The sequence below is a fragment of the Nyctereutes procyonoides genome, unplaced genomic scaffold, assembly GCF_905146905.1.
Source record: "Nyctereutes procyonoides isolate TBG_1078 unplaced genomic scaffold, NYPRO_anot_genome, whole genome shotgun sequence".
NCBI classification, from domain to species: Eukaryota; Metazoa; Chordata; class Mammalia; order Carnivora; family Canidae; genus Nyctereutes; species Nyctereutes procyonoides.
The window spans coordinates 68,417,994-68,431,537 of record NW_026575126.1 but is presented as its reverse complement, the minus strand read 5'-3'; the positions used below and the strand labels follow the sequence as shown (position 1 = coordinate 68,431,537).

Below are 13,544 nucleotides of genomic sequence, written 5' to 3'. Positions count from 1 at the left end.
CAAGACACGGTGGCACCGGTAGAGGGATAGATACAGAGATCAATGAACAGAACAGAGATTGAAAAATAGATACAAACACATAGGCCCGACTCAGTTTTGATACTGGTACAAAAGCCATTCAATGCAGGAAGTACAGCCTTTCCACAAGTGATGCTGGAGTGCTTACACATCCATAGGCCAGAAATAAGGATTTTTGACCTAAATGTCACAGCTCACAATTAACACTAAAAATTAACACAAAATGGATCACAGAATTAAATGTGAAACACAAAACTATGCATGATTCATATTACAAATATAAAACATAAAAGTATATACTTAAATGTAAACTATAAAATGAACTACTCTGAGAAAATTCTTGGGACTTAGGGCTAGATAAAGAGTTTTCAAACTTGATGCCAAAGTCACAGCCCATAAAAGGAAAAGAATGTTAAATTGGCCTTATCAAGATAAGAAATGTTTGCTCTGCAGAAGACTCTCATACAACAAAAAGACAAGCTACATACCATGCCTACAAAAGAAAGTAAGCAGGAGGCTGATGATGGAACAGCTCTATAACATGAATGGGGTGGAGGATACACAAGTCTACATGTAAGATCAGTGTTCAGGAGCAATACACACGTGCACAAGGTACATTTGAGTGTGCCTAAAATCACTGAAATCTGAATAAGTTCAATGGCTAGACCCAATGGCTATTTCTGCTTCCATACTGTACTATCATTATGCAGGATATTACCTTAGGGGAAAGGGCTTGAAGACCATACAACATGGGACCTCCTATGACAACCTCCTGTGAGTCTGTCATTGTGTCAAAACAAAGTTTTATAAATAAATAAATAAATATTTTTTATATACCCCAAATGAATGAGACCATTAACGTTTGTCCTTCTCCGATTGATTTATTTCACTCAGCATAATACCCTCCAATTCCAGTGAAAGGGAATAAAGGGGAAAGGAGAAAAAATGAGTGGGAAATATCAGAAAGGGAGACAGAACATGAGACACTCCTAACGATGGGAAACAAACAAGGGGTGGTGGAAAGGGAGATGGGCGGCGGGTGGGAGTGACTAAGTGACGGGCACTGAGGGGGGCATTTGATGGGATGAGCACTGGGTGCTATGCTATATGTTGGAAAATTGAACTCCAATTGAAAAAATAAATTATGCTGAGTGAAATAAGTCAATTGGAGAAGGACAAACATTATATGGTCTCAATTATTTGGGGAATATAAAAGATAGTGAAAGGGAATAAAGGGGAAAGGAGAAAAAATGAGTGGGAAATATCAGAAAGGGAGACAGAACATGAAAGACTCCTAACTCTAGGAAACGACTTGGGTGGTGGAAGGGGAGGTGGGTGGGGGGTGGGAGTGACTGGGTAGTGGACACTGAGGTGGGCACTTGACGGGATGAGCACTGGGTGTTATTCTGTATGTTGACAAATTTAACACCAATAAAAAATAGATTTATTATAAATAAATAAATAAATAATAAATAAAATTAAAATAACTCAATTCTTACCCGTCGGTTTGTGAAGACAGAATAACATTCTTTAACTAGCACTGTTTTGATCAAGTCTGGATCCATGATAGCCAACACGGGCTGTCGCCCATCATAAAACCTGTGTCGGGAAAACAGAGCTGATTATATTAACATGATAGTTTCTGCAGCTGCAGCCATACCTGGAAGTCTCAACTTTTATCCTGACATTATATAATCTAAACTCTGACATCATGATTAGAAATAACAGTAGAACATTTGTTAACTCTAGGTGATGTGTACATGGATAGTTCCATTCTCTACAGTTTTTTTGCATGTTTAGAATGTTTCAAATATTTTTGATGTATTTTAGACATTTCAAATAATGTTTATATATATCATCCAGAAGAAACTTAGGTTAGTAAGTTTGACATGGGGCCCAAGAATCTGCCTTTTGAACAAGCTCTCCCAGGTGGTTCTTGTCACAGCCAGGCTCGAGAGCCACACAGTAAAGACAGAACCGGGGCACATGATGTAATTCTGACTCCATTCAGAGTTGAGCAGTGCTGAAGGTGGGCAGGGACAGTGGAGCTAAACCAGTGTCCATCCAGAGATCTGTCTTCTTTCTATTCCATCATGCTGCTTATGGGCCTTGCCACTCAGAGCCCCACGGTCTCTGAGGATGTGACCAGAGAAGATAAAGAGGTAAGAGGAGGTACACTCCTGGCTGTGAGCATCCCAGAACCACATCATATCTCTCCCTCAGCTTCACCAAACCTCTGGCAGCTCTGCACAGGAGCATCCAGTGCAAGAAGCCAAGATCATACTACAAAATCACCAAGTCCATCAGCCCACCAGGAAACACTGTGGCTTAAAATTCTCTTACATCTCAAGTCCACAGAATAAAGAAATACTTCCACATTGAATACTTCCGTTGAAAGAAAAATCTGGGCCTAATATTAAAATGCAAAACAAACTTCACACTTACAAAAAAGTAAGAAAAAGGTGAGTAGCAAGTCAATTGGTGAAGGACAATCATTATATAAGTTCACTCATATGGGGAATATAAAAAATAGAGAAAGGGATTATAAGGGAAAGCAGAGAAAATGAGTTGGAAATATTAGAGAGGGTGACAAAACATGAGAGACCCCTAACATTGGGAAATGAACAAGGGGATAGTGGAAGGGGAGGTGGGCGGGGGAATGGGGTGACTGGGTGACAGGCACTGAGGAGGGGCACTTGACAGAATGAGCATTGGGTGTTATAAGTTGGCAAATCGAATTCCAATAAAAAATATAGATAAAAAAAGAAAAGGTGAGTAGAAATGGTTTTCCATTCTGTTTATCCAAACCCTTCTTTCAAAAGATATATTTAATCCAGACTATAAATAAAGGATACACTCCAGGTCCGATTTACACTTAGAGCTGCACACGTGGTGGGATCTTGGGAAGGAGAGCCTCCAGAAGCTTTACTACAGCAGGCTTCATTCATCACAAGGGGCTCTCGACTAAGACTGTCCACACCACAGGGTCCTCCTCATCACAACAGGCTTAACCAATGGAAATGTCCAGAATACTCACCCCCACATTCTTCCATACTTTCTAAAACATTTCTCATCAAAATCACAAAAACCCTGCAAGAAAAAGCAAAACATATTATTAGTCTAAATGTACTGAGCCCTATGGGTAATGGGGAACAAAATGACTTAGATCACATGAAATGTGCTTTACAGCCTCTCACTAGCAGATAGAGGGAAGCTGTTAATCACAGGGGACTATCAGAAATGAGAGAAAACAGAGGATATATGGAAATGGAGAATTTCATGTCCCTCTTGCACTCTTTCCAAGTGTTGGAGATACTGAACATCTTACCCTGTCTGGGAGGACTGGGTAGTCTCTGTGTGTCTGATGTGTTTGGCTTGTGCATTATATCTAAATCTCAGAACCCTCTGAATCATTACCTCAGGGCCATGTAGAAGACTGGAGCTGAGGGAAAGGCAACATGGCTGCATATTCTGAATGTCAGATAGCATTCTGTTTGTTGATCTCATGAGCCCTACTAGATTCCAATGGATTTAGGATATTTGTTTTATTTTATGTTAATTTTTAACTCTTTATTTTTTAATTTTTTTAAAAAAGATTTTTATTTATTTATTCGTGAGAGACACACAGAGATAGGCAGAGACATAGGCAGAGGGAGAAGCAGGTTCCCTGCGGAGAGCCTGATTGGGACTCGATCCCAGGACTCTGATCATGACTGAGCCAAAGGCAGATAATCAACCACTGAGCCACCTGGGGGGTGCCCTAGCTGATTTAGGATATTAAGGCACCAGTGACCTCTTTTAATCTAGCAGTTTTATATGAGTCTAAACATGCTTGTTTAGTGAGAAAGTGAGGAATGAATGAATGACAGAGTGGACTCTCCTTCCAGTTCTCCATCACAACACAGAGAGGAGATAATGCCCCCATCCCACAAATATCAGAGACAAATAAAACACTTGATAAGAGTTTTCACTTCTATCACTAAAAGAACAACAACAAGACTTCTAATGCCTACATTTCAACTGTGATTTTGATGTTTTAACAATACAAATCAGGATCCCAGAAATGTGGTCTTGGGTGTATGTACTAAGGAATTGATCTGGGAAAAGTGGAAAGGAAATTATTGTTTCTTCAGAGGGAAAGTCCAGAAGTTCTTAGACAATAATTGGGCACTGAGAGTCTCAGTAGGGAAAAGCAGAATCAGAGAAACAAGCCTCAGATCTGTGGGAAAGGAACTCCACAGCAGAGAACAGCTTGCAGGTGAGACTGCTGACTTCCTCTATGTGATCTTCTAACCCCTGTAGAAGACTAGACTTCGGACAAGGCATCAAAGCTGGATTACCCGCAACCACTCTACCAACATCAGTCTGTATGTCACTAGTACATTCCATTCAATTACATTAATTTCTTTTTTGTAAAGATTTTATTGATTTATTTCAAAAATGAAAGAGAGAGAGCACAAGCAGGGTGGGGGGTGCAGGGAAGAAGCAAAGGGAGAGGAAGAGAGAGAATCTGAAGCAGACTCAATGCTGCATGTGGAATAGATGCTGAGCTCCATCCCATGACCCTGAGATCATGACCTGAGCTGAAATCGAAGGTCTGTTGCTTAACCAACTGAGCCACCCACCCGGCTTAACAAGTTACATTAATTTCTTAATAATTTTGTCAAAGTATCTCTTTTCTAGGGATATATGGGTGGTTCTTGCTTTGTAGGAAAACGAAAACCACACAAGTCCTTTAAAGGTTAAAACCTGAAGTCAATAGAGAAACAGCATCTCACCTCAGTTATACTCCCTCCCTGCTGAACTCACACATAGGGTGTCTCTTTTGAAGGTAGAGAAGTAAAGCTGAGATTTCACTGTTAGCAAAGGGAGAATTAGATGCATGGAAATAACTGCAGGGGGTTGGTCAGTTCGTGAGATAACTCAAGTATGTGCTAATTCCCCAGTGGTGAATCTTGGGCTTCCCAATAATCTGAAGTTCAAGAACCATCCAGGAAATGGAAAGGGCTATCCAGGGTTTGTGCAAGAACAAAAAAGTCTGATTCTAGCATACATAGCTCACTGGACCACTAGCACGGACACCCTGGTTCTCTTCTCCTAATACCAATATGATGATGCCTTCCTGGGAATCCACACCTTCCAAAAACAAAACAAAAGCCTCTTCATAATGCTCATAAGCTAAGGCATCAAGTTCCATGCTGAATTAGTCAGAGAGCTGGGCTGCCCACTGAGGCAAACCCTGAGGCTCGTAATAACAGACAATAGAGCTCTGGGGTAGACCTGACACCATTTCTGGAAAGTCAGAAATCGGAGATTTCCTCGTGAGAAGGAGCATTTTTATTATGGAATTAAAGTGGGATTTGCAATTGACAGAAGCAAAAGTCATAGCTCAAACAATACTCACATTACGGTAGCCAAGAACAGTTCCCAAAAAAGGCAGAGGTGTTGGCCCAGGAATTCCCAGCTTCTTAAAAAGTCCATGCGTGTAGGTCCCATAGCTATAAAGTGAAAGAGAAAGCCAGGTCACAGGGATGGTGGAATAGGTGCTGGGGCCGGCCAGTCAATGACACAGAAGTGGAATAGTCAAGGGAGGGAGGAGGTAACAATCGGCAAGAAATGATAACAACAATTCCAACAGCAATAATTGCATTCGCTCATCATCATCTGAAGATGATGTTGATCATCTCCTTTCCAGTCTCCACTGTGAGACTGTCAAAACGTAATAATGATTAGCTAAGAGTAGCTGAAAATGTCGTGGTCTCAATCCTAGAATGAATATTTGATAAATATTCCACCCTTGAGTGCTCCTGAAAGATTCATGCTGATTTCTTCCAGGAAATTCAGTTATGCCTATTTAGTAAATGACTCTTCCATGATTTTGGAGATTCTCATTCTAGGTGGAAAGAGGAAATGTGATTCTCTACTCTAGTGATGAGATTTTGCTTAATTGCATCTACTCAAGAGCTGAGAGGTTACTGAGAGCCGACCATGAAAATACTCATACAGTTTGCTCAGAGATCTTTGTGTTTTTCCTTCACTATAGGCTCTGTGATGGTTCTGAATATGGGTCTTCTTAAATCTATCTTCAGCGAGAGAGGCCTTGAGCAACTACAGTGCTCTTATGTTTGTATAATAAAAATTATGTCCAAACTCCACTGTCCCATAGAAAAGTGACAGCTTTGCTAACAGTGAAATCTCAGCTCCACCCAAGTCTCTGTTGTGGAGCAGTCTGGTTCTCTTGAGCTGCAGAGAAGACAGACTGGCCCATATGTGCCCCAAATGACTCCATATAAAAGAATCAGTAAGAAAACAATCCACTTCCAGACCATTCTTCCCATCGTGGCATCTGGTCCTTCAGCCTGTGATACTCACCTGCTCAGCACACTGCAACGTACACTCATTTTCTCTTCAAGATGGTTACTCACAACGCAGTTAGTTTACTGGCTCTGTGCTTCCACTGTCTGAGAAACCCACTACGGTTGATGCTCCCTATGACAGGCTTGCCTACAATCATCTTTCATGTGTCATGTGTAGAATCCCATAACTGGGGGTTCTAGATACTTAGAACCCTTCCACTTAGGTTTGCTGAGGGATGGCAGGGTGGAGGAAGAAGAAAGGCTGAGGATAGGAGCTGCCAGAAACCATTTTATCCACGAACCTGCTAGGCCCACAAGGCTAACCCAGGAGAGACAAATAAGGAAAGTACAGTTGGAAACGGTGTTGGGTAGAGATGGTACATGCCCTGCAGGGGCTATCTGATATGAGACCTTCCAAAGTCCAGACACCTCCAGTTGATAGCAGAATACATGTTATGCAACAAAAATGAGTAATGATAAAATGTTCCATAGATTGGAATGAAGACCCTGTCTCCTCATCTCTGGGGACTAGCCTGAAGACAGTAAATGTTCAAAATAGTCTCTACAAATCCAGCAAATCATATAAAATGTAAACAAACTCACAAAATTGCACAAAATGACCAGTATTTGAGGGACCAGTGGGTGTACCTCAGCTGTGCCCGACTGAGTGTTTGGATCCTTCCTCTAGTACAGCTGGACTCATCAGCACCAATTGTAGAAGCCAGGGTAGTCTTAGTTGGTCCCACCTCCATTCTCTTCTTGCCATCACCACCACTCTAAATCAAGTCCTGTTTCTGAACATTCACTGTGCTCCATGAACTCCCAAGTGAGGCCAAGCAAGTGAGGGATAGTCAGGAACACTGGTCCCAAGGAAAGATCTTGTGTACTGTCTAAAGCCACATGGCTCCATAAGATGACAGGGAGTGGGCTGAGTGAATTTTTCTGATTCTTTCCAGCCTCCCTCTTCTTGGTAGAGTCATGCAGCTGCTGGTACAAATGAAGGGCCTAACATAGAAGCCATTTTTAAAATTGTTTTTGCTTGCCTGCCTGCAGAGGGCACTGTCTACAGCTACTGAGTCTTGATTACACCAGTGTCTTCTAAGTCCACAGTGTTGTTTGCCTGGTGGTGATAGTATCCAGTGACAGCCCCATTGCCAGATGACACACTGGAACTTACATGGTGTGTTCTTGTTCACTCGCTTCAAGCAGATGAGATGCTAACCTTATGGTCCCGTGATGATCTCCTGTCGGACCAGGACAGAGGAGTATTTCTGGGAGGTCTGTTCTGAGGGATGAATATTCTCCTGCTCCATCCCCAGTTCTATCTGGATGCCTCTCACATCAGTTCTGGCTCTGTCTCACTACTCACCTGTGCTGAAAAATTAAAATAAGCTGTGGGCACATGCATGTAAGATACATACAACCTATATCATAGAAGAATGCATGTGTACACTAAATTCATATTACTCTAGGAGATGTATGCTATTTATGCACCTTTACAGTCACAAAGGCTGAACCAACAGCCCTCTTTTATTGGTAGGAAAAATCATACTAGAAAGACTCTTATCTCAGCAAAAAAAAAAACAAAACAAAACAAAAAACCCAACCCTATTGTTAAGGAGAATGAAATTAAACACTATCTATTCATTTTAAATGTCATCATACAGAAATGTTTTGCCACACTACCTAGCATTCTAACCTTTCTCTTAGAAAATGAAAATGTTCTATGTTCCATGTTTTATGTTTAAATCTCATGATTTCCTCCTCTTAAAGAAAGTGAAATTGAGACAGAGGTCAAATATGATACGGAGGGTCTGTCCCTACCCATGTTGTAAAACTCAATCCTTTCCCAAACTGCTCCATGATGGTGGGAATCCCATCACTGAAAGGAATTCCTCTGCCAGATGTTTCAATTCCTCCTCCAATACTGTAATATAAAGGCAAAAGCATAGTTTAAATCCAAATTGGCTTTCAGAGCTCTGCCTCTTGGATGCTGGCAGATTCATATCGAGGGATAGGGGAAAAAAAAAATCTCTATCCTGATGCTAACCATTCCAGAGACTGGAAGGAAAAGGTAAAATGAATAAATTTTGAAAGATTTCTACCAAGTCTCCTCAGCTCTAAAGATGTTGATTTAGGGGTAAGGAGTTCTGCACAGTACAGGGTGAGGGATGGCCAGTAGAGTGGTGCAGGAAAGAGGGAAGAGCTCAGTTAGAAGAGGGGAAAAAAGCATCTCTAGCACCCCCTCGGTTGTCAGGGTGCATCAAGTGCCTTGTATTCATAATGCCTGGCGGTAGGGGGGGGGGAGCAGGAGCCACCTAGTGATACAGGCCCAATCCTATACATATCCTGTGGAAGGGACAGACCAGAAGGTGAAGGTAATGAGCCAATGACTCAAGCCACTCCCTCAGCCTCCAGAATCCCCATAGCTTAGAAAAGGGATGAGGAACCCAGGGTATTGGGGCCTGTTGATTTTATTCTGACTCTCTTGAATCTGCTTAATTAGTCTAGGTCCCAACTGGTGGTCCATCAGAAGATCACCCCCAGAAGCAACTACTGTCCTCAAACCCTCCTAGCTACAGGAATTGGAGTTGCGGTGTGGTAGGTGTATACTTCAGTAGATCTGGTGAGGTCAATAATAATCTTTTAGGTGTTCACAGCATGTTTGAAGTACTCAACACTTAAGCAACTTTTCCTTTCTTAATTCCTTTGATTCTCAAAACAGACAAGGAAAAGGGAGTGGATGCTGATTAGCAACACAAATTGAAGGTTCTGGGGATGATGAACCTGGGTAGTTACTTACAGGTAGAACAGCACCAGGCTGGTGGCCAGAAGAAGCCAGGTTTCTGTGGAAAAGCTTGGGATCAGGTCCATGGCCACTTTCTCTCTGTGAGTCTCCTCTACTTTTGTTCAGCAGTGTGGGCTATTCTTTGATGACCTGCGTGTGTGCAGCTTCCCTTCCTATAGCAATGATTCCGTGAGGCTGGAATGTGTATACTGAAAATGGGGCAGGACTGGAGCTGGAGCCAGTAGCAGGGCCCTTTCCCCCAGCCATGAGTGTTGGCAAAGCATCATGGACACACTCCCAGATTGACCTTTGAGATCATATTCTGTCCAAAATCAATAAACAACTCAATCAGTGTTATCGGTAATCTCAAAGGTTACAGAAACTCAGGTAAAGTCACCGTATTTAAATCCCTCACTTGCCCTTGTCACCATGGCTTCCTTTATTTTTAAATACATGAAATCCTTCAAGCAAACTAAGTCTGCACATCTCTACCCATGTGGGTTCCTCTGACTACAAATGTCACTGGGCTCCCTAGAAAGCTCTTACCCATCCTTCAAATCCAGCTCTGATATATTCCCCTCTATTGGAGTCTTTCTTCAGCAACCTCCTTGAACACATATAACCGCTTTGTCCTCTGGGAGATTTCTATCCCCTATGCCCCGGTTCTATTATTGTCCTCTCTACCCTCCAGCCCTATTATTGGTCTGCACATCTATTTGCCTTACAGATAGAGAGCTTCAGAAAGGCACAGTCTGAGCACCTGTCAACATTATGGCCCTAGTTCCCAGCAAAGGACTACATACTCAGCAAGCATTCAGAAAGGTTGGTGGAGTTGAGTTGGTAGAGGTGCAATGACTGGGCTTCCTGTAGGTCCTATCTCGGCAGGTTTTGGTGACCAGCCCACATACCTGATGGGAGAGATCTGAGAACATAGCATCTGGAAATTATACCTGCTCATTATCATTCAGACCCATGTTCTGTGTCTGTATGGCCCGAGAAACCGTGGATTATGTGGCATACCTCTGGAATCTCTGGGACAATGGAGTTATCCCAGAGAAGTGCCTCCAATCTTTAGTACCAACAATGCATAGACATAGGAAGCTGGAAGACAATCCTAGGAAAAGTAGGGGAACAACTCCCAGGAATTCTGAAATATTCTGCCCCTTTTTGGGGTATTTACTGGCCACCATTCAATAGGGTCATACTATTCTGTGTTTACAGATGTAAAGACTGAGACTTAGTGACTGCAATGGGTTTTCCATCCGCCATTGATCACAAGAACCTATTGCAAATAAGTGAACATGAAGAGAGACTGAAGAGTCTTCTGCACTCACAACATCAGAGCCCTCCGTCATAAGGGTCACAATAGGAAACTGAGACCCAAGACTACAACAGCAAACTGGTTAAGTTTCTGTTCAAGACCTTCATGGTGACCTGAACAGGGGTTTCCTTGTGGGTCTCCCACAACAAAGAACTCTGCCTCATCTCAGCAGGGAAGGCAGATTGCCAATAGAGGTGATAGTAAGAATATCGTTGGATGGGATCTGCCTCCCTAAGTTCCCCAGCAGAGAGATACACAGAATACACGCAAACAAGGAAAGATTCCTGTCATTGGATAACAGGAACCACTTACATCTCTCACGTAAACACAGAGCCTTTCTTATTTTACTTGGAAATCAAATCTCTGTGGAAACTAACACGCCTTCATCCTCCTCCAAAACCCATGCTCCACTATGACAATTTCCTAACCAAGCCTAATATGAGTATCCACCTGCCCTATTCACCTCAGGTCCTGCTCTAGCTGCTTGGAATCTGTCCCAACAGTGATATCCTAGCCATTGCTGGGGACCAAAATGCAGCCAGCACCGGACCAATGCAGATGGTCTTGTCTGTAGGGGAAAATAATAGAAGCATGAGGTTTGTGCCCCATCCTTCCCCGGCAGGGGACACCTGACATGACAAGATTCCCATTCTCAGAGCTGTGCAGAATGTGTTAAGGAAGACAGTGAGCATCAGGGACTACCCCGCATGCTCTGTGGCTCTGATCACTCCTTCCTGTACAAATATGCTCATCATGTACTTTCCAAACTCTAATTTTGTGAGGGTAAAAATACAGCTAAGACTCAGACATCATTCAGGTTGAAGATAGGGGAATCTAACAGATAATTATAGTATAGCCAAGGAAAATAAACTATGCATCTTCCTGCACAGGGAAGGATTTCTATGCTTTTCAGTTTCGTTCGCTATTGTATATTGAACCTCAGATATGTTCAGGGAAGTCTTAGGCTCGGATACTAGTGTTGGTGGACAGGCAGTCAGAAACTCAGGGAGGAAAGGAGTCTGGGCCATCTAATATTCCCATCCCTTTATATCCTGAGCCCTTGTGGTACCTCTTCTCAGAAGCTGGGCCTGATTTTTTACTGGCCAAGAGAGAACTGCTCACAGTTTGGGAGTCAGTGTTGCTCTAGAATGGAAATATTTGTGCATTGTATCCAAATTTCACAGGTCCCAATCTCAGGTTATAAAAATGAAACCAAGATTCCCTGTCTGTTCCTAAGCTGTCAAGCCCTCATTCTTCTCAGTAAGCCCATACCTGAGTTTGTCAATTTTGGATTACCTGGGGGTATCTAAGTTTTGGTGATTGGGTCCTGTGGTTGGTGTGGGAGTGGTGAAGTAACTGACTGATTCATGGACATTCCGAAAACTGGAGGAGATGGGTCCTTCTCCCATTTCCCTACATGTTGGTTGGGCTCTACACCTGCTGCATTTTGTCCATGGGCCTAGCCCTAATATTAAAAGGTCAAAATATCTGCCTAATGAACCTGATACTCTAAAGGTATGAGAGACACTAAACAAATAACCACACGACCATTGGGTTATAAATCAACACCTGCTATAGGGTAATGGTATCTGGTCTATCTGGTGACTTTGCCCAACCAGATACCTGACCCTCACCGGCCCTTTAGAAATGTTCATTCAATATGAACTCATACACAGTTCAACTCATGGCTAAGAGAGACAAGAGTTATAGAGTAACTCCAAATTATGCAATGTAGTCTCTTTCAGCAGAATGAGGAGACGTGAGTCCAAGTTTTAACTGATACATAATCAAAAAGTTGGAAGTTTGCTGAATGTGGACTATTGACCTTTTTCTTTTTATGGATTATGTGTAAATGGCTCTTTTTACCACATGCTCTGTGAGGAGACACTGAACTCATAAATGTTTAGAGACTTAATTTCCTGGATTATATTTTTTTAAGATTTTATTTATATACTTATTTTATTTATTTATCCAGAGAGAGAGAGAGAGAGAGAGAGAGAGAGAGAGGCAGAGACGTAGGTAGAGGGAGAAGCAGGCTCCATGCAGGAAGCCTGATGGGGGACTCATCCCAGGACCTCAGTATCACACCCTGAGCCAAAGGCAGACTCTCAACCACTGAGTCACCCGGATGTCCCCATTTCCTGGATTCTAATTGAAGTCTGAAGTGTCTATCCAGCTGTGTAAACACAAGGTAGAGAGAAGGACCACCACACCTCAGTTTTCCCCAGCCCTGTAGGATCTAAAGAAACGCCAGGATGAGAACCCACTTGTCTTCCTTCCCCTAGTGGGCAAAATGGGTCTCAAAACAGTTCCCAAGTAGAAAGATATCTTGTAGGTCAAGAAAAGTTAAATCCCAAAATGAAACAAACAGTAGGAGTAAGGAGAGGACATTTTCTCTTACCAACACAATGTTTTAAAAAATTTAGTTGGGACTTCCAAGCAGGCCTGCTGATACCAGAGAGGCAAGTGAGGCATTCCACTTATGGGCAAAATTGCCAATTCTCAGTAATCATATAAATTATACAATTTATTTGCATACCTTATTTTAAAAACTCAATATTATGCAAGAAATCAATGAGGGAAAATACATACAAATTTAAATAAAGACATGTTCACAGGGTTAATTTTATGTATTCACCCCCCCCCCAAAAAAAAAGAAAAAGAAAAAGGTAGGGAAAGATAGGAAAGCTAGAGAATAATTCAAGGAGTTCCATCCTATGGTCAGTTCATCTGACTATAGGTGTCTGAACAAAGAAGAGACAAAATGATAGAAATAATTCAAGAAAATTTCCCAGGACTGAAGAGCAACAGTCTCTAGAATGATAGGCCAATACACTGTCCAATACACAGCCCTTGGACACATGTGGGAAGTTACATTTAAGCAAACTTTTATTTTATTTTATTATTTTTTATAATAAATTTATTTTTTATTGGGGTAAAATTTGCCAACATACACAATAACACCCAGTGCTCATCCCGTCAAGTGCCCCCCTCAGTGCCCGTCACCCATTCACCCCCACCCCCCCCTCCTCCCCTTCCATCACCCCTAGTTCGTTTCCCA

The 13,544-nt window shown here is 42.2% G+C and overlaps 1 protein-coding gene across 2 annotated transcripts in view; it reads right to left on the bottom strand.

The window, feature by feature from the left end:
- LOC129519424 (cytochrome P450 3A12-like) overlaps window positions 1–9,362 on the bottom strand; it is a 32,081-nt gene extending 22,719 nt beyond the window's left edge. For both annotated transcript variants that reach the window (XM_055339917.1, XM_055339918.1), the window contains exons 1-4: window positions 9,178–9,362; window positions 5,423–5,516; window positions 3,056–3,108; window positions 1,518–1,617 (exon numbers count right to left, since the gene is read on the bottom strand). In XM_055339917.1, the coding sequence (XP_055195892.1) occupies window positions 1,518–1,617; window positions 3,056–3,108; window positions 5,423–5,516; window positions 9,178–9,248 (318 nt within the window). In that variant the 5' untranslated portion in view covers window positions 9,249–9,362. The remainder of the gene's footprint in view (window positions 1–1,517; window positions 1,618–3,055; window positions 3,109–5,422; window positions 5,517–9,177) is intronic.
- Between the last annotated feature and the right edge of the window lie 4,182 nt (window positions 9,363–13,544).